This window comes from Heterobasidion irregulare, assembly GCF_000320585.1.
Source record: "Heterobasidion irregulare TC 32-1 unplaced genomic scaffold scaffold_06, whole genome shotgun sequence".
NCBI lineage: Eukaryota > Fungi > Basidiomycota > Agaricomycetes > Russulales > Bondarzewiaceae > Heterobasidion > Heterobasidion irregulare.
Genome location: NW_009258202.1, coordinates 1151338 through 1174350, shown reverse-complemented (window position 1 = coordinate 1174350; position 23013 = coordinate 1151338). Strand labels below are relative to the sequence as shown.

At 51.5% G+C, this 23013-nt stretch overlaps 12 protein-coding genes across 12 annotated transcripts; 6 read left to right on the top strand and 6 right to left on the bottom strand.

The window, feature by feature from the left end:
* Positions 1-1648: 1648 nt before the first annotated feature.
* On the bottom strand, positions 1649-2388 carry HETIRDRAFT_26301 (uncharacterized protein; the record flags this gene model as incomplete). Its single annotated transcript, XM_009548589.1, has 2 exons — positions 1649-1800; positions 1857-2388. Coding segments are annotated over 2 exons (684 nt in total), but the record flags the coding sequence as incomplete, so codon positions are not given.
* A 791-nt stretch (positions 2389-3179) lies between these two features.
* On the top strand, positions 3180-5406 carry HETIRDRAFT_321196 (uncharacterized protein; the record flags this gene model as incomplete). Its single annotated transcript, XM_009549116.1, has 9 exons — positions 3180-3436; positions 3497-3549; positions 3611-4015; positions 4071-4435; positions 4459-4865; positions 4926-4998; positions 5054-5063; positions 5117-5145; positions 5203-5406. 9 exons carry the CDS (start codon positions 3180-3182, stop codon positions 5404-5406), a joined length of 1803 nt encoding a protein of 600 aa, XP_009547411.1.
* Positions 5407-6347: 941 nt separating this feature from the next.
* Positions 6348-7738, bottom strand: HETIRDRAFT_427661 (uncharacterized protein; the record flags this gene model as incomplete). The annotated part of the gene is made up of 8 exons (XM_009549115.1): positions 6348-6518; positions 6566-6658; positions 6712-6926; positions 6984-7087; positions 7147-7330; positions 7387-7500; positions 7534-7555; positions 7616-7738. 8 exons carry the CDS (start codon positions 7736-7738, stop codon positions 6348-6350), a joined length of 1026 nt encoding a protein of 341 aa, XP_009547410.1.
* Positions 7739-8083: 345 nt separating this feature from the next.
* Positions 8084-9500, top strand: HETIRDRAFT_410024 (uncharacterized protein). Its single transcript, XM_009549114.1, has 9 exons — positions 8084-8281; positions 8341-8413; positions 8476-8486; positions 8540-8607; positions 8656-8887; positions 8942-8993; positions 9045-9216; positions 9276-9289; positions 9343-9500. The coding sequence occupies exons 1-9, from the start codon at positions 8102-8104 to the stop codon at positions 9384-9386; spliced, it is 846 nt and encodes a 281-aa protein (XP_009547409.1). The 5' UTR covers positions 8084-8101; the 3' UTR covers positions 9387-9500.
* Positions 9501-9825: 325 nt separating this feature from the next.
* Positions 9826-10197, bottom strand: HETIRDRAFT_452226 (uncharacterized protein; the record flags this gene model as incomplete). Its single annotated transcript, XM_009549113.1, has 1 exon — positions 9826-10197. One exon carries the CDS (start codon positions 10195-10197, stop codon positions 9826-9828), a length of 372 nt encoding a protein of 123 aa, XP_009547408.1.
* A 363-nt stretch (positions 10198-10560) lies between these two features.
* HETIRDRAFT_452225 (uncharacterized protein) lies at positions 10561-10836 on the bottom strand (the record flags this gene model as incomplete). The annotated part of the gene is made up of 2 exons (XM_009549112.1): positions 10561-10662; positions 10726-10836. The coding sequence occupies 2 exons, from the start codon at positions 10834-10836 to the stop codon at positions 10561-10563; spliced, it is 213 nt and encodes a 70-aa protein (XP_009547407.1).
* A 989-nt stretch (positions 10837-11825) lies between these two features.
* On the top strand, positions 11826-13196 carry HETIRDRAFT_440443 (uncharacterized protein). Its single transcript, XM_009549111.1, has 3 exons — positions 11826-12134; positions 12190-12397; positions 12454-13196. Exons 1-3 carry the CDS (start codon positions 11923-11925, stop codon positions 13186-13188), a joined length of 1155 nt encoding a protein of 384 aa, XP_009547406.1. The 5' UTR covers positions 11826-11922; the 3' UTR covers positions 13189-13196.
* Positions 13197-13514: 318 nt separating this feature from the next.
* On the top strand, positions 13515-13766 carry HETIRDRAFT_248174 (uncharacterized protein; the record flags this gene model as incomplete). Its single annotated transcript, XM_009549110.1, has 1 exon — positions 13515-13766. A coding segment is annotated over one exon (252 nt), but the record flags the coding sequence as incomplete, so codon positions are not given.
* A 1113-nt stretch (positions 13767-14879) lies between these two features.
* Positions 14880-15182, top strand: HETIRDRAFT_247464 (uncharacterized protein; the record flags this gene model as incomplete). The annotated part of the gene is made up of 2 exons (XM_009549109.2): positions 14880-15061; positions 15113-15182. Coding segments are annotated over 2 exons (252 nt in total), but the record flags the coding sequence as incomplete, so codon positions are not given.
* A 229-nt stretch (positions 15183-15411) lies between these two features.
* Positions 15412-19218, bottom strand: HETIRDRAFT_123148 (glycoside hydrolase family 92 protein; the record flags this gene model as incomplete). The annotated part of the gene is made up of 22 exons (XM_009549108.1): positions 15412-15746; positions 15801-15881; positions 15938-16022; positions 16078-16116; positions 16165-16200; positions 16259-16307; positions 16370-16520; positions 16577-16625; positions 16682-16768; positions 16825-16906; positions 16969-17131; positions 17206-17321; positions 17476-17549; positions 17604-17937; positions 17993-18094; positions 18146-18368; positions 18467-18574; positions 18640-18714; positions 18769-18808; positions 18874-18901; positions 18957-18975; positions 19038-19218. The coding sequence occupies 22 exons, from the start codon at positions 19216-19218 to the stop codon at positions 15412-15414; spliced, it is 2457 nt and encodes an 818-aa protein (XP_009547403.1).
* Positions 19219-19703: 485 nt separating this feature from the next.
* HETIRDRAFT_321063 (uncharacterized protein) lies at positions 19704-20381 on the bottom strand (the record flags this gene model as incomplete). Its single annotated transcript, XM_009549107.1, has 3 exons — positions 19704-20065; positions 20127-20266; positions 20320-20381. 3 exons carry the CDS (start codon positions 20379-20381, stop codon positions 19704-19706), a joined length of 564 nt encoding a protein of 187 aa, XP_009547402.1.
* A 77-nt stretch (positions 20382-20458) lies between these two features.
* Positions 20459-22829, top strand: HETIRDRAFT_154894 (uncharacterized protein; the record flags this gene model as incomplete). The annotated part of the gene is made up of 7 exons (XM_009549106.1): positions 20459-20554; positions 20725-21506; positions 21564-21628; positions 21693-21912; positions 21986-22136; positions 22203-22305; positions 22377-22829. The coding sequence occupies 7 exons, from the start codon at positions 20459-20461 to the stop codon at positions 22613-22615; spliced, it is 1656 nt and encodes a 551-aa protein (XP_009547401.1). The 3' UTR covers positions 22616-22829.
* Positions 22830-23013: the final 184 nt, after the last annotated feature.

The following is a 23013-nucleotide window of genomic DNA, read 5'->3' as shown; positions in this document are numbered from 1 at the left end:
TTCCAGAGGCCGTTTGGCTGTACTGTAAACACGGCGAGCCGTAGTTGTGAAGTTGCACAACAAATCTACTACAAATCGCTTGCCCCTCCCCGCAAACCACCTGCCTAAGAATGAACTATACTCAACTTAGCCTTCAGCAGTGAATCGAGACAATTCCAGATGCTCGTCTGATATCCGCGAGATAGGTATCGCGAGCACCCAGACCGACCGAGACATGGTGGCGTCCGTCATCTTAATATAGAGCGGGACCGAGCGGACGGAAACGGCAATCGTTCAAAACGACAGAAGACAAGCGACGTAGCGGTAAGAGTAAACAAGAGACGTGTGCCGGGTGAACACGGTGCAGGTGACTGCCACCATGTGGATTTTGACGGTCATAGTTATGAATGCAGGGTTGGAAGCTCTCAATGTGCACTGTAATCTGAGTACTAGCCAATGCAGCGAATAAGACCTGCAAGGATGCTGCGATACTCACTAGGGAGCGATAAAGTCTGGTCCTTCAGCTCAAGCTCTCGAGATCCCAAGTGCCAAGTATCATTTCACGCTACCTACCTATTTGCGTCTGCATAGCAAATGGTAGCAAAGAAATGAGAATCGCAGACCTCATACATGAGGCCTATGTAGTACGAACCCGATGTTAACCCCTCACATTGGAGTGTCGTGATTGGGGTTTGAGCGCTGAAAGATTCTTCTTCAGTCCTCCCAAGAGTGCATATCCCAGCGATGATTTGAGACTGACTAAGGAGCGAGAAGGGCGAGCTTGTTAGTCTTCTGTCTAACAACGGCTGCTAGCTTGCACGATCGTAACAGATGCGTTTGAATCATCTAGGCAGAACATACCCAGACTTGCTCAATCCCGTAGATGGCCCTCAAGGGTAACAGCCCGGGGAGGAGTGGAGAAAGAGGGCGAGCAGAAAGGAGTAGAATCGAGATCGAACGGAAGAAGAGCCACAAGGATAATGGTCCTGGCAGCTCCCGGCCAGCGCTAAGGTAACTCCGTTTTGATTTCACGTAAGAATTTTTGACTGCACCGGAAGGATAGAGATGCTCAACGAGATGCCGGCATCACGAGCAAAAAAAAATACAAGTCCACGCTGATTGTACAAAGGATGGTCCGTTAACACAACTATAATGAACAAGCAGAATCATCGCGCAGCTACGTATTAGTACATCTTATCCCAATTACATATACTCAGGAGCTGAAACTCGTCCTTAATCGCTTGAAGCCCCTGTGCAGTGATCTGAGAGTCCCAGATCTCATAAGGATCGGCATTCCTGTCGGTTTCGAGGATTGGGTCGATTCCTGCTGTGATTCCGGTTGTGGCCCGTCCGTGTGTACCCCAGGCCAGACGTAGATGTAGTGAGAGTAGTCACCATCAACTTCTCCGTGACCTGACGGAAGACCTGATTTATCGAAGTCGGAGACCACACGCGGCATGTGCAGGACTTCCACAAACGAGGACGAAGCTTGGGTAAAATCAAATTGAGGAGTTTTGAAGAAGGTCTTGATGTTCGAAAACTTTGCGTGAAGGGCTAGAAGAGCTATACGATCCCCAGGATATATGGTCAAGATGCGACAAAGAAGATCGCGAGCCTCGCATGAGATGTTAGGATATGTCCTGTGTAGATAATCCGAGGGATCGCAGAGATACTTTCTGAAGGACTCGACCTGGCAATCGGCAAGTGTCCAAGGGTAGCTTCCAGTCAGGATGCCCAGTAGGATTATCCCTAGCGCCCAGATATCGTTCTTTGCGGTCGAGAATCCCCTTGCAACAGAATATGGGACACGCTGAAGAGATTCTGTCGATGCTGACATTGAGAAGGCAAGTTCGCTCCAAGAAACGAGGACAGCATACCTGGACTAACATGAGGACCAGAAAGATACCTATAGTTTGGACTTGTTTCGTCCGTTGTAGCATAGGTAAATCCCGAAAGCCACAGATGCGAGCCATCCTCCGAGCAAAGAATATTGCTCAGCTTGATGTTCTGATGATAGATGCCTAATCGATGGCATTCCTCGAGAGCATCAAGAAGCGGGGCGAAAGCCACCTTCACCTTGCCGTTGTCCCCTTCAAAGACCCGTCTTTGAATGGCGTCATGCAGATTACCGGAGGGACAGAAATCCATGAGCAAAAAGATGCGCGAATCCTCCTGTACCAAGCGACGGAAACGGATGATGTGAGGGTGTGCCATTGATGCTTCCCTATGGAGAAAGGCGCCACGTCTTCGAGCACTTTGCAAAGCGTAAGGCTCAGACTTGGGCGAGCACCTGACAGCACATATCTGAGGGGAGCAGCTGAAACTGTCGATGGCGCGATACACGGTACTGTCGGTCCCTGTTCCAAAGCGCTCAAGAAAAAGAAGAGAGGCATTGGCAACGGCAGTGCCAGTAAGACAGCCCTCGAGAGGCATCACAGGAACGGTTGGTGAGATTGAGTGGTCCGTGAAGGGATGAGTGTGTGGTCGATGATTCCATGCCATCTGGAGAGCGAAAGAAATACGCAAAAATCTCGAGCTTGCATCATGGCATCGACCTTGACATCCACCAGATGGCACCGGACAGAGGTGGCATGGATTCCAAACAGCGACGACGTGCCGCAAGCATTGTGGAACAGAAGATGTTGAAGCCAAAGGGTCCTGAAAGTGCCATTACAAGGCGTAGCAAATACGCACAAGCAAATAACGTCACCCGCGCGCAGGCAATTCTTTGAGCTTGATTTGCCCACGGGTCGTGTGCATGTCTTGAACATCGCTCTCAACGGGCTTGACGGTCTCTTTGTCCCTCGGCGTCTTTCATGTCACTGATGATATCCTCGTCGAGGCTTCCAGCAAAATCTCTCAATGCCTCGAGAATGCTGAGCCTCAGGCACTCAGGACTTACTGCGAATATGGCCAGCTTTGACCGCTATGCCGCCATACGCTCATTTTTCACGCGACCACACGTCGCTGCGATACCATATTCCGCTCAAGAATCCAAAAGAAAGCTGCAGCGCTTTGATACTAGCTCGTACCATCTTTTCTCGCGTTTTCCTCGTCCTATCAATCTCTCTATATTCTCACGGAACTTCAATGCTACTCCTTGTCGTCCCCACCAAAATAGCCAACCTAAATCCCGCGTGCCGGAAACGCCGTCAGCATCGGCATCCACACCTATAGAGCCTGCAGACAAGCCTCAAAGCATGGTCGATCTTGGACCGCCACCCAATTACGACAATTACCCTCGTTTCTTCCGCCGGCTCGCTCAATCTCTTCCGCATGTTCCTAGCAGGCCGACCCGTGATGATTTTCTTAGTGCTGCAAACGGATTCTCGCAACGAATGCGCGTTCGCTTTCGATGGTTTTTCATTCGCGCTTTCCGAAAATTCAATGCGGATGATATATCTGCTTTCATTACTTGGTTTCTAGTTGGTCAGGGGTTGTGGATTTTGGTTGGAACGTGAGCATTTCAGAACTATGACGATATCAAAATTCAGAATGAATCATATTCACGCATCAGAACGACATTCTTTTCTGTCATCTTCGCTATAGCGAATAGCTTGCGTTTACAAGGTACGCTTGTTGTACTTGTCGACTCTCTTTCCAGGAACATCACAAACCTTGAATCTTATAGTCTATGTTGCACGCGCCATCAGCGACTATATAACTTCTGAAACGGGTGTCACGATCATCTTTGAGTCCGCAATTGTGCCAAAATGGAAAGATTCCCGCATCTCTTTCAAAAATGTTTACGTCTCTCGTCGACCTACCGTGTCTACTTCTTCGTCCCACGTCGGCCATTCTGCACACAGTGCAGCTTTGGGTTATGACGTGAGCAACCACCCTGCAAACCATAGGCTTGGAGACGAAGAAGAGGAGGGTGCGAAGGCGGATCATTCACACGCGGACGACGACGTGAATTGGTCAATGTTTGACATGAATGTCGATAGTATCGACGTAACACTCAGTCTATGGCGGTGGTTAGACGGCAAGGGGATGATCAAGGATGCTGTGGTCAAGGGTGTGCGGGGCGTTCTTGGTACGTTTCACCCTTTGTGGATCGTGCCTGCCTTGACTCAGACTCCTCTCTGTAGACCGACGCTCGGTGGGGTGGTCTCCAAATCTCGACCCAGCGTCTTTTCGACACGTCGCACAACAGGGTGACTTTGAACTTGAATCACTCATCCTAGAAGATGTCCTATTCACGGTGTACCAGCCTGGCAATTTTCGGCCGTACACCTGCTCTATATTTAGTGCGGATATTGGCACCTTGAGGAAACAATGGTTGTTCTATGATTTCATGAAGGCCAAGGGGGTAGTTGGACAGTTCGACAATTGTCTGTTCAGTTTACATCGGCCGCAGAGTATTGGGAGAACAAACGAGCAAGACGCGAAAGATGGCGGCTGGTCAACAATGGCAAGTGAACTGTATCTTTTGCTCGCCTTGTTTCATGCTTATGTTACCTTTCAACACACAAGCAGTCGCGCTTCCGCATTGACGGCGTAAATATTGACCACATCCAATCTATGACAACACAAGAGGGCCCCATATCATGGATTACGTCGGGCAAACTCGATGCCGTCCTCGACATCAAATTTCCTCGAGATTCTGCTGATGATGATACCCTGAACGTCCTCATCGACGCTCTCACGAACACGGCGGCGGCGGTGGTTGCCGAACGCATTCCTGGCCAGCGCACGTTGGCGAAGCCGCCCCTAACGGCGCCTACTGACGCTGGGAAGGACGGGGACGGCGGAACGCTAGGACAGCATGTTATCATAGACATCGATTTGCGGTTCAGGGACCTGAAGGCTGCGGTGCCGATTTGGACAAACGACCTCAGTTATGGCGGAAGTGCGCTTGTGCGGCCGATCGTGGCATTTATGAAGTGAGTCGCACTGCGTCCACGGCTGGCGGGTAGGAAAGTGCGCTGATTGCTGTGAGATAGTGCCAATCGTACGTTGGTTCCGATTCGTTGTCGAGTGGTCAAAGGATTGGACCATTTTGATGGTTCCTGGACGGTGAGCTGATTCTTACCGATGTCACAAAGACGAGATTGAGCCTTTCGTTTCTTAGATGTGGGAGAGTACGTGCTTGTGCCATCGCAGTGATTCTATTTCGCTGACCTTTGATTACTAGCTGGCCTGATGGACGACATCTCTATCAAAGTACACTCACTCCCTCTGATCTATGTTTTTCCTCCAGAACTCATCGTGTATGTTTAGGTCTACGATGCTTTGGCATACCATGTCACCCAAGCCAATTTCAACCACCGCATCAAAGCGGTCGGTCTATGGAGCCTGCAAATGACTGCCAGTGCAATGCTCTCTGCGCTCCGTAATGTCGTCGATCCCGTCACGGTGCAGGCGCGGGATATATATCAGGAGGCTGTCGCTGCCGGTGTTGGGGGGGTTGCAATGGGTCTGTGATTCTGACGGTTCGTTAATGAGGTGACGCGAGCAGTCGATACGGTTTTATCTTTCTATGTGCAGCATGTCGGCTATGGATAGGTTACATTTGTAAGGAGGTTACACTAGTTCACGGCATCTAATTGCACGTTTTGCGATAATTTGCGAGACGCCTCCATCTGCATCGAAGCAATTACAAGCCTGCTGTCCGATGTAAAATGGCTGTGTCAATGACGGCTACAACACATCTTTATGACTTTCAGTGTAGAGAACGCAACGAAAGTAATGTACATGTTCCTTCATCAGAGCCCAAGGACTGACAAAGAAATTTAGGGGAAGCACAATAGCTGTGTGAGGAGACTAGATGTCGAATGTTTCCATAACTACATTTAGACGGAATCAGAGACCGTCTCGACACATTTCAACAATCATAGGGCGGAACGACTCACCTGTCAGTGCATCTTCGTGCTAATGAGGGTCCGTCGCTGCTGTTGGCCCGAGCCTGCAGGACAGAGAGCACGGCAAGGAAAATGGATAATAAATACTGCATTCTGTTGAGAACGAGAAACCCGGTTACATGAACGTGTCCAAATGCGGAGTCTGGTCTTGACACGCACGCAATAGCAACTACGATAGCAATTCGAAAGCGAGAGGAAGGCGACCAGCGTCCCGTAGGGTAAAGAGCAGACGAAAGGAGATGGGAAGAGTACTGCATTTATAACAGTGATTAGCATACGGAGAACTAATATGCACGCAAACATTAGTACGAGCGAATGTAGAGAATGTTATGCCGGAAAGATGAATGACTGCCGCGTCGGAATTCTCTGAGCCGCAAGCCCTGGACAAGCCTTGAATGATGGATCCGAAGTCTTGGTCAGGTTGCTCTAACGAACGTATCTAGAGAATCAACATAAAACGTGAATAGATAACTTGAAATCCCAAAGGAACTTAGAAATGGTGCGTCAGTCTTCCAAAGTCAGATCGATGATGTCGCCATCATCGGAACCGAGACTGATTGGGGATGCTCCCTCGTTTTTGCATGCATTCTGTGGAGCCGTCGACTTCAACGACTTCAAACGATCTAGTTCAGATTGAATGGATTTGAGCGCATCCTGTGACACTTTCAAGGCGTTCTATATGCTTGTGAGATTGAGTATGACTATGATGTGATCAGGCCTACCTCTAGAGACTGGATCCGTTCACCCTGTTCCCGAGAATCTTCATTTGGCTTTCTCTTAACCCCAACTGTGCCTGTGACATTTCTAGACGTAGTCTATGAAATCTACTTAATCTAGTTGATGGTCTCAATGCCAATGATAGACATACCCTGAGTTCTGCTGTCGCATCTCGAGATGACCCCTCGGGTTGAGGGAGTTTTCTGCGCTTCGGGTTCGGCGCGTCGGCGTCTGCCTGTGGTGCATTTCGACGCTCGGAAACATTGTTGCTATGGTCTTCTGACATAGTGGACCCTGATGCTGAGTTGCTCGAATTAGAATCCTGAATTATTAGCTCTTTGATAATGCCTTTCGCACGAAGTAGAACTTGACTCCGAATGAGATTTCAAAAAACTCATTTTCAAGGCAGAGGCGGGAACTTACTGGATGGTTGATATTTGATGACAAATTCAGCATACGGATTCTCCACCTTGTCAATGTAGGTAGCATGACAATATCGTTTCGGCTTTTTGTCTTCACCTCCTGATCTAGCCTTCATACAAGTTCTCAACGTACGAATCACATATGATCATCGGCGAACACTTACGAAACAACATGCCAGCCATTCTTTTTGCTTCTCTCAGAGACCGCACCAATATTCTTGGTTCGAGCATTTACATGGTCTGAATCATAATAGGGTTCACCAATTTTGGACAATCGCAGAATCTTTAACTCTATCGTGCCCAGCTTATGAAGATCAGGCTGAGTATTTGCGTCAACGGAGTCTGAATCTACACGAGAGGTAAGTGGTGAATGGAACAAGAAGTACGCTTAACATTGCACATACCAATAGTAGATAAGGTGGAAAATCGATACCGCTGTAGAAGATCGCCCATAGTAGGCCCTTCCAGAGCGGTGATAGTGTTCGCACGAACAAGATGATGCTGCATGCGACGCCCATCTATATGGCATGTAACACTTGCATTCATCTTACTCAAGATAGTAAATTGGAAGGTCTGAGTAGAAGAAGTGCATAAGTCTGTGAAACGTAACAGGTGTTTTATAGCGATAAGCACCTGGCCTGCTATACTGGCAATGTAAGCGGTCGTCTTGTTGGACTGCTCCTGCATGTCATAGAAGAGCAAACTTTCTTCTTCACAGATCATTTGGACTTTGACACCACGGCAATCAAGAGACATAGCAGCTCTGAATATTCGACGTTCAACGCGAGGGTGGGCCAGCAGATGCCACGGCAATTTCTGCTTTGATATGACGGACGGGCAATGTGAATACTGTGGTGATATCGGTGGACAGACTGGAATTGAAGGTTGCCGGATAATCAGGAAGCGTCTCCAGCTCAAGTCACTAGTCACCGCCGAACCGAGCACGCATGGAACCAACGACCTCTCTCCTTCACAGACCTTCACGTGCCGATATTACTCACGGCAAACGACTGTCGAGCCATCGTAAGCAACAGATGTAATGCTGTGCTCTTCGAGCTTAGCAGAGGCTTCGCGACTCCGCATCGCCATCTCTTCTCTATCACCACCACCAATTCACACATGAGTCAATATCCTGTTCCTCCACCTTCTTACGGCGCCACTGTACCTTCACCGAAAAGTCCTACCGCTGGCGATAGCCTCAGGGAGCCGTTGTTGGGTAGCCCAAGATTCGAAGCCGGTTCAAGCTCTGGAGGGATCTACAACCAGCCCAGTCCTGGAGAACTCCCTGATGATTTCAAAGTGCGTGTATTGGATTAGTGGTTGCTCGTAGATTCAGGGCTCATATCTACGGGACATAGTATGGTGTGACTGTTTCAGAGAGTTCCCCCGAGATCAGGAATGCATTCGTGAGAAAGGTGTACACGATCCTTTGTGAGCACCCTCTCCGCCTTTTTAATTCCATCGTGTCTCAATCGTTCAATCGTGGTTTTCAGTTTCACAGATCGTAAGTCTCGGATCCACTTCCTGGATGGACTGCAGCTCATGCGTTCACTTTAGCTTGCTACCACCATTGTAGGCGGTGTGATTTCTCAATCCCAGTCTACCGTGTTTTGGGTCCAGACACAGTACGCTGCTCCCCTTTCTTTTGGAAGATAGATCTCAAATTTTACTAGTGCCTGGTCGTTCTATGTCCCTCTCTTCGGTACCCTCGTCGTCTTAGGTTTGCTTTACTGGAAGCGTCACAACCATCCTCTCAACATCGGCCTCCTATCTCTCTTTACTGTTCTGGAAGCGTTCACGCTTGGCGTTGTCACGGCGTTCTATGACAATGTAATCGTGATGCAGGCCCTGTTGATCACGACTGGCGTCTTTTTAGGCCTAACGCTGTTCACTCTGCAGTCCAAGGTGAGCTTCGTCCCTGCTGTTCCTCGATCTGGATCTGATGTGCGCCTGCCTCAGTATGACTTCTCAGGACTTGGACCATGGTTGTTCGGTGGTCTTATCGCTCTGCGTATGCACTGACCACCTGTTACGCATCGCTATGCTAACCAACCGCTTTCAGTGATGACTGGGCTCGTAGGAGTGTTCCTGCCTTTCAGCCGCACCATGGATCTCGTCTTTGCCATTGGCGGAACGCTCCTTTTCAGTGGATATGTCGTCTACGACACATACATCATCAACAGCCGACTTTCCCCTGACGAGTACATCATGGGCGCTATCAGTCTGTACCTCGAGTAAGCCTGTCCACATGTCTAATGAGAGGTGCTTACTGAACATGTCACTCGCTTACTAGTTTCATCAATCTCTGTGAGTATTCACACAATGTTTTAAATTATTGTCTCTTGACGTACTTGCTCTAGTCCTCAACATCCTACGCCTTTTGAACAATGTCCAGGAGCGGTGATACGTTGTTGAATTAGTCTCTTTAGGCTTCTTTATGCACGACTGATAATCTTCTTTCTCATCGGAACTTGTATTGTAATACGTGTGTGGCAAGATATCTCTGGTTTACTGACTGATCACCCGATCTGTGCAACAAAGAGATTCTCCAGCGCCTAACAAGCAAGCGCCACAGGCTGCTTCCTCAAAGCCACTCCAAGAACAATGTCAACAGATACGAGCATCGAGAGAGTTGACCGCTATCCCATGTCGTAGCAGCAACTCGGCGTGACTTTCTCTTCCCGGTCTCAAGCTGGAACCTTGGTACTCACTGTCATTCAAATCTTCTACTCTACGTCAGGACGAAACCATCGAATACACTTCGATACACTCCGATTCGCTATCAAAACCGCAGTGAGACCGCCCCGCTGATGCTGCAAACTTTTCGCGACCCAACGAGTTGGCTACTCCGTCTCTTCGACGAAACTCCTCGGCCCCTTCTTTAACCGTCGGCTCCCGAGCCCCATAAAAGTCGGCGGGGGAGATTCAACGTTGGGTCCGATGGGAATATGTGGGAGCACGCCGCCGACGAGGGGAAGTGCGCCACCGCGTCGAGACTCCGAGTGTTCGCCGCTGGGCCTCACGCGTTGTCCGTGAGACATCATGACGGGCTCGGTTTGACAAGCGGTCGAAGACATGGAGAGGCTGCGTTTGTCGGCCTTGTGGCAATCGTCGAGATCGATTGGAAGGAGACCGAGTGCGGGAAGGGCGAGAATGGGGGTGAGGAGGTTGAGGATGAGGAGCGTGAAGAGCGTGGGGGTAGCGATGGAGCGCATGGTGGGCAAGGCGCGGTGAGAGGTTTAGGATGTGTCTGGGTTGAGAAACTCAGTTCGGTACGAGGTTCAGCGGTGCTCACGCCTTTTATACGTCTGCGTTGACGGATTAGCTTGCACATTGACCTTTACAGATCACCGAGACGTCCGAATGTCCGATCTCTCTCTGCAAATGGTATGTCTGTTTTGTCGGGTTTACATTACATTATTATAGATCCGGGGCATATGGCGTCACCCGTCAATTCGAGGGGTACTTCGGGCGCCCAAGGAATTTTTTGTACCAATAATAACACAAGATGTAGGGATATGTAGGCGACAAAAATCATAGACCATGTGTGAAGACCGTGACATCAACGTCGACCTAGCTCACTCCCGCTCGCCTACAGCTGCTGGGGCAACCGCATTCCTCCAGTCCGGCCTGATCATCTGACGGCCAAAGAGGGTGGGCGGGCTGTTCATCGAGCTGAGCTGGCGGGAGACGAAGTTGATTGGCTGGTCGACACTGTCTGTCTCAGTGGAGGGTTTCGTAACCGTGTGGGCGTAGGGGTCTGTGAGCGTGTTAACGTGTGATACAGGGAGGGCGAGCGCCAGCATGCTATAGCTCAAGGCAAAGAGGGCGGGTAGAATGATGGAGGAGCGCATTTGGCGTGGAGCGGGTCAGCTTGGCGGGCTCAAAGGTAGGTTGGCTGCGTGGTAGGTAAGTCGCTCTTTGTTGAATGGCTCTGCTTTTGAGAGCCCCCCCTACACTTTTATACACTGACTATCGGACCCGACGCTGACACTTGTGACAATGTCACAAAGTTTGTTCTGTGTTAAGACAACCAGATTTACTCGCAATGTTCTAGAACTAGAACGCTGAATCTTTTCAATATTCAATGCTCTCGAACGGGCGCAGAAGTAGTCGGCAGACCTGCAAGCTGCGATACCAAGCGTCAGCAGTCAGCGCCAATGTGTCGGCGACGCGCCGCGACCACGGGATGAGCGCTCTTGAGGCACGTGCCCTCATCGTGCCGATCAATCCCAGAGCATTCTTCCCAGTTCGTAAAGGCCCTTATACTCGCCCTCGCCTATCAGGTAGTCTAAACAGGTCCATACGGCCTTGTTCAAGTCTCAGAACAGACCTTTGCGCGTTTCTGCTCTTATTGTCCCTTCTTACACCCATACCACCACCATCCATGACCCAAGCGACGTCTATACGCTCTGCGGCTGCGGGCGCTGGCAGAGTTCTTCGTCCTCGCAAACTCTTGAAGCTGAAGCACACCAGCGGCACTGTCATCAAGCGATCCAATAACCTTCATTTTGCCTCTCTCCCAGATGATGTGTTGATACTCGTCTTCATACATGTCGACATCGATGACATTCTTGCCCTTCGCTTGGTACGTAGGGTGGCCCAGTGCTGAAGGGCGTTTCAGAGGAAATGCTCATGAGACCGCACAGACTTCCAAGCGCTTCTCAGCAATATCACGCCTGCGCTGGATATGGGCGGATGCTCTCAAACGTCACATTATAGATCAAAGGCTCCCAGTCCCTGCCCCCCCTTCAGACATGAGGTCGTTGTCGTCCAAGCAGCTCGAAGCGAGAGCGGTCCATGCTTTGCGATTTCATCAGAACTGGTGCTCAACTGACCCACAAACCACACGCCGCATCGAAGTCAATGTAGAAAGACCGACGGCCGGAGTAGAACGAGATGAACTCGATTACGGCAACGATGACCCCGTTTATAATATCATGTTCCTCCCAGGATTTAACGGAGAACTAATTGTGTCTGAAGCAGCGGGACGAGTCGTCTGCTGGGAGGTGCCTTTATCCGGTTCCAATGCTTTTCTTTTAGCAGAACGTAGCATTCCTCCAAATCATACCTTGATGAAAATCATGACCAATACTGACAGCGCAAATGAGGCTGTCTTGGCTGTCATGTATAGACCTGCTACGGCTGATCTGTGAGTACCTTCCCCAACGAAGAACTTCGATGTGCTAAAACTCATGCGCCTGTAGTACGATTATCATCGAGTTGTGGGGTTTAGACAGGTTCCACGGAGCTTTCACAGTTCTCAGGTGTGAGAACATCCCGAACGGCAGCTCATCATCAATGAGCCATTTCACTGGTGATTGGATCATCATGGGCCATCCTGTCTCAATGTGGAACTGGAAACGGAAGGGTCAAAACTTCACCTTGAATAATTCCATTCAAAACAATACTAGGGTGTGTCTATGACTTTATTGTTTCCTGCACGCCTTTTCATACTGAGCGTTTCTAAGGCTTTATACCCTATAGCCATCAGGAGGATTCGCAATCACCTCCTCATCGTCCGCCAAAACCACATTCAACTGCTGCCATTACCGAGCCTCGATGGAACTGTCTCAACGAAACCAGATTATGGAGGTGGGACCATTCTGCTTCCGGCCCCAATTTGTGATGCAACCATCGTCACAAAACCTCTCACCGGCGATGAGCGGGATCTTTGGCAATTCGATCCTACTACAGTCCTTGTGCGCATGTATCACCAAGAAGTTGATTCAGTCTACAAGTATGACCTCTTCCCGGTCCCCGTCGATGCGCCTGCGCCCCCGTCAGGATACGAGGACGTTCACTTTCCCAAGTCATTGCCATGCAGTCTCTCTTCTGGCCCATCGGAGATCATTCCAGTCGTGCAGTCGTGCAAGAAATTAACCGCTGGGCACAACGGGAAGGGGTATTGGCTTGAGAATAGAAATGTGACACGGGGCAGGAATACGTTTCATGCGCTGTGTTTTGTAGGGTTCCAGGTGAAGAGTCGCTTTGAGCCTTCCAGCACGACCCCGTTGGATCTTGGAGCAGGGTGCTGGAGGCAAGAGATGGTGGTCACGAAGAAGGAGGTCTATGCGTCGAGAGTTGGGATGGGTGAAATATTGGGCATGAGGTACCGAATTTTGTCTTCTGCGCTGGAGGATACGGTAGGGCGGCTTGCCATTGGGCGCCGGGATGGCAGAATTGAGATCGTCGACTTCGCTTGATTATCCCCTGCTTTGGGAAATCGGATTTCTTACTTACATTACGGCGTATGCTGCGCCTTGCTTTTGAGTATGTTCTGTGTCCTTCCGACCCTTCTTACTTGTACGCTATGTATGACGACGCCAATGCACGAATAATTGATGGCATTCTTGCCTTGACTTATCTTCATCTGGCGCCGAAGCCAAATAGAGCATTGTTTGGCCACGAGGTTATCAATTCAGCGGAGGCTTTTTGTGCGCGCGTCTTCATCCACTGCAGCGCCATAACACAACACGCTACTGCCTCGCGACCGCTGTACCCCGGCAATGCTCACATGTTTCTCTTTGGTATGGACAGCATCTTCGCAATCGGCTTAGGACTCGCTCTGCGCGTTGTCGTCGACGCTGCAAGCCAACATGATCTCAGACTTGGTGGGTCGTTGATCGGGCTCTGGGAGGGCGCAGTCCTTTACCACTTCCTCGACAAATGGCCCAAATCATTCGACCCCTACATCGCCTTTGTATTTCGCCTTTTTGTCGACTTCCTCTTCACCGAAAACCTCACGCGCTTAACCATCGTTCTGCTATGGGCAGGCCTGGGCATGCTCATCTCCGACATCACTCCTGCGTTTTGGTACGACAAAGGGCTCAGGAGGGTGTACAGACGAACGAGACGCTTCTTCAGGCGTCTGTCTTTCGGCTCGTTGAAGCTACCTTGGCCTTTGACTTCCAACACCATATCCCGTGTCCGATTTTACGAGATACCACGTTCCACGACCGCTCGCTCCACGGTTTCCTTCTCATCTACTACAACATCTTCCGGTGCTGGAGCATCTACTCCCATCGTCAGCCCTCGTGTGCGGGTCAGTCGCAGACCCGTGCCTGGCGCATTCCCAGGCTATGGGTCAGAGACATCCGCCACGGATGTCAGCGTGTCGCGAAGACCTGTCGCCGCATCGTCCGTTCCACCCAGCACTATGCGCTCGCGCTGGGCGCCTAAGTCAGCATCGTCTCTCGGGATCGAAAACATACCCCCCATTACCGAGCTTCCAACGATCGAGGACGTGATCGAGGACGCCGGTGAGAGGACGCCCACGTCGCATTCAGCTGAACTTCCCCTTCCTATACCACCCCCTGGTATGTCCATGCCTGAGCCCGAACCTTTCATGCACGACGCAATGACTTCTATGCCTATACCCGAGATACCCCCTACGACCCCTTCGTTCCCCGAACCATCCCAACCTGCGTTCAGAATCATTATGGATAACCTACCTGAGATAAATCCTGGAGGAGAGTATGTCACCGATGAACGTAATCCCCCATCTTACGAGGACGTCCCCGTCTTGTCCGAAAATAAAGACAAAGGCAAAGAGGTCGCGGACAACCGGTCGGACGACAACGAGACGATTCGAAGTAGTGTCATCTCTACCGGCTCTCGCAGCTCGATCATCCGCCGCGCAGATATGATGCGCGACGAGGCAAGCGCCGAGGAGGTGAGACGGGACCAGTTTGGAATGGAGAGGAAAAAGGCGTTGCGCGAGAGGCGATATGCGGATGCGCTGCGGTTGAAGGTTGAGTACGAGGAGGCTCATGAGAGGGTTACAAATCTGCATAAACGAGCAGAGCATCGATATTTCCATGGTATGCGTCCTCCGCTGCGTGGTCCTAGAATATCTCGCTGACCCACGATGACAGCACACAACGCAGCACCGGAACCCAACACCCTAGACCTTCATCGTCTCAAAGTTCCTGAAGCCGTCAGACGAGTCGAGATAGCTATTCGAGATACGTTGGTTGCCGGGGGCACGACACTTCGTGTTATAACCGGCCGAGGCAATCATTCTGCGGGCAAAATCCCCGTTCTCAAGCTTGCCATCATGCGGGTCATGATGGATGAGTGCGTATATGTCTCCTCTACAACTGATCTCTCTACTGACAAAAATCTTAGGCACAGGATCCCAACGACAGTCGATCCGCAGAATCCTGGTGTGCTCATCATCCGATTTCCTTCATCATGACATTTCAACGGTAATATATGTGATTTATGACTTGCTTGGGTTCACGATCGATCTCTTATGTTATACGACGAGCGCTCCTTTGTAGCTTTGCATTTGTGTGTATCTTGCCAGCTGCACCGGTGGCCTCGTGGACGGATAACAGATGTACGATTAACTATATATTTTGTTACTGCCCGCTGACTTGCTTTCTTTACTGCTATCAATCGATTACTGCCATCATTTATCCAGTTCACCTTGCCTGCGCGAACCCACCCGTAGACAGCGACTGCGGCACGGAAGCGCCACAATTATTCACAGAATTTTTGTCCGCAGTTAGCTCGATGATAATCTCGCCTCCGACTCTGAACGTATCGTAGATGTCGAAGTGGCAATGGGAGGCGGACGTCTGATTGTTTATGGTGACGCTCTTGACGTACGCCGCCGTGCCTTTAGGGATGGTGCCGTTGACGGACTTGGGGTCAAAATTCTTGGCAATGACTGTCGTGCTGACATTGAGGTAATCGTTGTGGATGGTGTATCTCGGGGTGAATGGGGACAGCACAAGCAATTCAGTGGTCGATGGCACTGTGGAAATCACTGTGATTGAAAGAACAACCTCGGAGAATCTGCCAAGCTCACCAGGGTAGAGACCTAGAAGGTGAAATGAGAGGAGGGTGGCCATAGCTGCTTGGTCATCATTGCCGGGAAGGCCAGCAGGAGCTGTTCAACGAGTTTAGCAAGCAAAGTCGAAGTAGAGCATATGTACACCAACATACTGATATCGAAGTTGGAGAACACGACATCGCGCACGCGGTCCACGGATTTAGTGGGCTGGTTAGCATAATGGTAACCGATCGGGGTCTGGGCGATTCTCAGGTTCTTATAGGTCCCATTCGAAGTATGTTGGTCGACGCACTTGGAAGGACGGCTCATTTCCCGCCAGGTAATATCCGGCCTGGTTGACGATGAATTGAAATCAAGCAAGAGAAACATGAGAACTCACATCGAAGAAATGGTCCAACCGCGTCACGAACGTTTTCTGTCGGAGCACCGTGCATCATCATTTTGCATGAGTACTGGAGTCTCGCATAACTCACGTTTCCACCCATGAGCTCAATAAGATGCGCTGTATCGTGTGGAACAAACCTGGCAACCACCAATAGTCAGCGAATTATACGTATCCAGAGACACGAATGTGACATTCGTACCAGCTATACTCCCATGAAGACGATTCGTAAAATCCATTCAGGTTGTTCGCTTGCAACGAACACGACCGTGTGTCATTTTGATCATTCGGCGAGCAGTCGATCGGGTTGTTATACGCGAAAGATCCGTTCATGAGTCGCTTTTGCATGAAGCCTGTTCAGCAAACTAGTCAGCGAATCATGCAATCCCGAGAGTCTTGATCTACACGCCTGAGAACCCATCGCTCTTCACGCTTGGATCCCAGATATTCCTATAGAACTATGAAAAGTCACTATATTGGAGGATGTCTCAATGAGCGGAGAGATCAATAATACAAGAGAACGGTTGGCATATTTGGCTTCATCGTTCGGTTTATCAAGTAGTTGAGCTACTTGGCGAATGGCGAAATCTTCAAATGCGTACTGCGGCGTTGATGTCAGCACGACACGCTAATACACCACGCGATGATCAGAATAACTTCAAGTGTTCTACTCCCTTCTCGTGTTTGCCGCCCGGTACTCATAGTGTCGAGGGCCTCAAATGGCACGTATCCGTATTGCCTGGGAGCATCTATCAGCCTCCCTAAATCACCTGATCTCGAAAAAGTACCACAGAAGCGTACTTGTACACGTTCACTTGCCGACCTTGAATGTTCCATTCTGGAGGGTTGACCTCGCCGTCCGCGACTTGCGCGGCGTAGAGCTCATTGAGGTCGATTCCGAGGGCAGCAGCCTCGTTGTGGTAGTTAACCGCGAAATGTCCCACGATGACATCTCCGCTTGAGCCTGCAGGCAAAAGAAGGATGAAGGCCTCTCGTGAGCAGGAAGCGGTATAAGAAGATCATAGGGGAGAAGAACACCTCCTTGCGTCCAGCCTGGGAGATTGTTCGCGCGACACTCGGGCATCCAGCCGTTCTTGCGGTAGCCGTCGATGTAGCTGTCGACTATTTGGGCAAAGTCCACGGGAGAGTGCAAGCTCATGAGCGGATAGAATGTCCGGAACTAAAATCACCCGATCATGGCTAATCTGTAAAATTCGGAGGCATCGTGCCGCTTACGGTATCCCAACTGATGGTCAGAGAAACAGTATTAGCTTTGAATGCATTCACGAAACGACGAAGAGGTATCACCTGCAGTACAACGAATCGAAGTAGAACGATGTTGTGTTCTCGAAAACGCCTTGAGCCTCGCCGGTAGCATTGTTCTGAGTACTCTTCGTAAAACGGTTGCATGGAAAAAAGCGAAGACGAGAACCCACTGGGGTAAGCGCTGCGCGATACAGCGACGAATACAACATCTCCGTCACATTCGGCGGTGTGTTCGGAACGTCTATCTCTACCTTGCTCAGCTTCTCGTTCCACAGTGCCTTGCTCTGCGCTTCAACCTGCTCGAAGCTCGCGCCGCCGATCTCGGTCTCCGCATTCGCGCACGCCTGGGCCGTAGAGAGGAATGACACGCCGACGCGGAGCGTGACTTCGGAAGGCTTTCCAGCGAACGAGAAGAGCGCACCAGACTCGTAGGGCGTCCCGCCGATGAGGTCGACAGAGAGGTTGAGGTGCGTGAGGCCGAGGCCCTTTGCATCGAGGCCGTATCTGAGGAGCGTTGATGAGTGTGGGTTCCCTGCACATGGACAGGGACGGTACGAACGGATCTCCGGTCCACACTCCATACTGGTCTAGTTTCTGACTACCACCGTCCAGAAGATCGTAGCAAGCGAAGGCCTGGTAGTGGAACGCGCCCGGGCCGAAGCTACAAATAAATGTTCACAACACATCAGCGCAGGAGATCGAGGACGCAGACCTCGAGCCCCAGTGTCCACCAATCGTAATCCTTCCCAAGGCCGGATCGATGTCCAACGACCCGCCAGCAAACGACGCGGGTAGATCGTTCGCGAGGTCGAGTACGAAATATGGCGTCGAGCCTTTCGGGAACGTGAAGCGCTCTAGGCCGGCCCGCCGCGTCGTCGTCGCCTCCATCTTGATCTCGTTGTCCAGTGTCAACGCAAAGTAGCCGGGCGACGCATCTGCTCCATATTACGTTCGTGGTCGGATTCGGGGAGTCATGGACAACGGTAGATGAGCATGCGCTGGCCCGCAAAAACATACGCCGCGAGACGCGTACCGTCAGTGTTATTCTTGCGCAGACGCTCACGCGCGGCGAGTCGGGTTGTGCAGGTGTCGAAACCGCCAGGACAGAGCAGGGGCATGATCTCAAAGTTTCCATACGTGCCTAATCAGCAAGATGGCGATGACGTCGATTGATATGCAGTGCACACAAAAGAAGAGTTGACCGACCTAAAGATGAACCTGTTCCACTGTCATGCAAGGGACTCATGCCTCTGACGAACTGAGTGTTGTCGGTTACATAGCCTAGAACGAATGATAGATTTCATTGGTCATGAAATGCATGAAGCAAAAACGCACCAGCAGGCGCATATCCAGTCATATCAGTGGTGATCTTGACCTACAGCCACGCGAAAAAGAAAACCTCTTGAACTCATCCAGGTCAACAAGTCATAGATCATGTACCATTCCGAATGGGACCGAGGCCCCAGGGCTGGGTGGAACAATGAGGCAACACCATCGCGCAGATAACACAACGGAGACTTTACCAGACATCGCCAAAATTATCTGATGCATGACGAACATTGCTCATCACATCCAATCCGAGGTTTCCGATGGTACAGACATACCTGTTCCAATAAAAGGGTTCACAAACGCAGTATAATCAATCCCGGATCCGGTTCCTGCAGTCGCAATAGCAGCGGAAATTCTCTTCTGCACATCGGGGGAAGGCTGGGCATGGACACGGACTCCGATGAAGGCGAAAAGAGCAGCAGCAAAAAGCCAGGTGGACACAGACGGGTGCGCCATGCTCAATGCACATCCCCAATTCACGTCGCCCCGTATTTAACGGTTACTCGACAGGCTTCTGGGTTGACGTAGACGCATGCCATACGTCGATAGGCAGCGGCAGAAGCACAGGCAGCTGGTGCGGACAATAGCATTGCAATGGTTCTACAGACTCACAAAAGTGCAGATACGGCATTCATGTGCCCCGTGATCGCGTATGCCTAGATGCGTCGTGTAGAGACGGTTGAGCACGCGCGAAGGGCGACAGCAAACACTGCCGCGATGGTCAGCGGAGTGCAGGCACGGGGGGGCGACGCGAGACTGATATAGACAGGGAAATGTGCGTCGCATTTGACATGACGCTCTAGAAAGGCAAGGCCTGCGGTTCTTCGCGCGTGACGCGGGTCACGACTCTGAGAGAACGACGGGGACACGGTGAGCCCCAGGCGCAGAAGACGACAGACAACAAAGAACGGTTCACGTTGAGATAGTGCGCGCCGGACGGCTTATCGAGCAGCACTACTCTGGGCGACGATTTTCTCAATTGCCTGCCAGGCACGGTCCACCCCTTCGCCGTTCGCACCCCATTGTTGCCGTTCGTAGGAGCTGAGTCTGCCCAGAACGTACTCCGACACCGACGTCGACGAACGACCGATCCCGAGTCGCAGACGATGGAAGTCATTTGTTCCCAATGCGGATATGACACTACGCACGCCATTGTGGCCATTCGCAGATCCGCCGAATTTTGGGGAGAGCGTGCCGGGGACGTGATCGAGAGAATCGTGTATAACAACGAGAGAAGAAGGCGAGCGAGCGGTCCGGCGAAGCACGGCGGCCACGGACGGACCAGAAATGTTCATCGCGGCCTCTGACGAGCACTGAGGTCAGCGACGGATTTAAATAGGGATGACGAGCGTGTCTGTACGAACCAGGCGTGAACAGGGCCAGAGAGACCGACTTTTCGCCGATTGTGACGTCTGTTTGGCCGAAGAGCCCGCCAGAATTCCTGCTTGAAGACATAGATACGCCCAATCGTGCAGCGATGGATTCAATGAGGAGCTGTCCTGCGCTGCCAGCAGCATGTTGAGACCACGAGATACTCAAAATCGACTGCGAGCTCACCTGTGCCGAGTGAGGGGATGGGACATGTTCCCAAGGCCAGCCAGAAGAATTTGAATGCCCATCGCACACGCTTTGGAACTGGAACGGGTTTGATGTGCCTTTGCGTTCGAGTTAGATTCGTGAGTTGGGGTGGTCGGCAATGACCGAACGGGAGCTCGTGCCGAGAGACCGGCGAGAGGCGCGCTCAGGTGAAACCGTGAACCCCACTGACAGTCTGCAGTGTCGGCACTCTCTGGTAATAACGCACCCCAGCAGGCGCTGTCGGTGCCCGTTTCTTTCTTTCCTTCTTCTACAATGGCGACGACGACAACGACAACGACGCTCACTACCGCCCTGTCTACCCGGGGTAGACGCCGCCTGACCACCGTGCACGGTCCCCGTTATGTCCCTCGCACAACGTGCAAGCCCCTTCCCCACTCCATCGAAGCGCTCGACCTATCCTTCACATCCCCAGCACCCACCTTCGCGTCCATTCGTGTCCTTGTTCTCTCTTATCTTGCTGACCTCGAGACTCGGCTGTCTCAGATCGACTCGCCCTTGTGCGACCTCGGGTTTGCCGAGAGCCTGAAATCCAAGGGAGAACTCACCGTAGAGGATGCCCGAGCATGGGCGCGCGACGGCCTCGAGATGCTGAACAAAATACGCATTGACGTATGTTCTCACCTCCCAGATATCAACATCGATTCAGCCTCTGCGTCCGTCGAGAACTACGTCTCGTCCCATCTCCCAGAATTTCCCGACGTCCCTAGCTTCAAGCACGTCACGTCGCGTCTCCCAGACATTCCTGACGTCCGATCCCGCCTCCCCCAACTCGACCTCTACGATGTCCGTTTCTCGTTAGACGACGTCCGTTCCCGTTTTCATGATATAGACCTACACCAGCCAATGCACTATATTCCTACGCTATCCAGTCACTTGCAATCTTTGCACGTTCACCTTGCGTCTATTCAGCTTTCATCCAGCATCGCTCTTCATTCTTTTGCCCCCAACGGCAAGCTCTCCGAGTTTATCGACAAGGTTCGGTCGGATATCCGCCCCTCTGTAGAGAAGGCAGAAGATAAGCTCGGAAGAGCTGCCCGAGATGTGACGATGGCCGTCAAGCGGTCTGTGCATGGTGCACGACTTATTAATTACGCTGATCTGCCTGAGCAGTGGCGCAACAACCCGTTCGTTACACACGGCTATCGGTGAGCTCCACAAACAACCTACCTTTCCTCAGAGTGATTGTGACGTCGGCGCCGTAGCTTTATTCCCATCAACAAATGGCCACTCATTATCATGTCCATCTTTGCTCTGCACAATGAAACTCGTAGGCACACTTCCTTATCCAGTCTCGCGGCGCCTACTGATCGATTGATGTGTTGCGACCCCAGTCAACATCCACACGCATCTGATCCCATTTGTATTATGGACTGTTAACCTTATACCCTCACTGCGCGCCTCGTCTATATCCTCCGATGCTCCCTTGCTTGCTTTCACCGCATTCGCACTCCTGTGTCTTCTTAGTAGCGTTCTCTGGCACACCATGGCGGGATGTGCACACCACAGAGGTATGGAATTGTGCGCCAAGATTGACTACGTTGGCATAGGATGGTATGTTACCGGCAGGTGCACATGTTGTCAGGACACTCTTAGCTGACGATGAATTCGTATTGTGCCTTCATAGGTTGATCAGCGCCAGCGTTGGGTCCGTCGTTTACTACGGTTTCCAGTGCCATACCAACCCGCGCACGTTGTTCCTGAGCCTTTGCTTCATCACGGGGCTTGCCGGCAGCGTACTCCCCTTCATGGACTGGTTCAACAAACCAAAGCACAAGGCAAGTCGCTTCACACCCTCACACTCGATCGCAATGAATGAATATTGAATACCGAACCTCGCGCAGAAATGGCGAATTGTGTTCTTCCTTTCCCTCGCGTTCACTGCTCTAGCCCCCCTCACACACCTCTCTGTCATCCACTCCGCGCGACAAGTATTCGCCTTCGTCCGTAAGTCTCTCATACTCACTCTTCTCTCTACATGCCCGTCATAACTGTGTGTGTTTCCGTACCCGACACAGGACCTGTCACGCCCTCGGTCCTCTCCTACATCGCCGGGCTCGTCTTCTACGCGACCAACTTCCCCGAGTGCGCGCTCCCCGCGCGCTGGGCCCCCCGCGCGGCGTGGCTCGGCGGCGGCTCGCACGCGATCTGGCACGCGTTCATCGTGCTCGCCATCAGCCAGCACCGCGCCGCGCTCGGGCTCCTCAAGTACGGGATCGGCGGCGTCGAGCCGGGCGCCGCCATGTGCTGGTCGTGAGCCGCGTCTCCTACGAATCGTATATGTTCGTATATATCTCGTGGACATGCGCTCGGTTCGAACCGGGTCGCGCTCGGGCTGCCCCGCGCGCGATCCAGTCTCGGTGCCCGTGAACTCTGTGTAGTTGTCGTGCTAGATTTTTCTTATTTTTACCACGGGGAGGGGTGTACACACCATGTTTTTATTGTGCATTTATCTCAAGATTATCTGCGTCGCGTTCGATGGACGACAGCCTGATAGCAGCCCGCCGTCTCCCTCTTCATCATGGGTCGACTGTGGGAGAACATTATAGCGTGCTGCTAACTTGTCCTCGCTGCGTTGACGTACGCAATCTGTACGCAATGTCGCAATATCATAGGTTCATTTCAATTCAACATCAACATCGTGCATTTTCATCG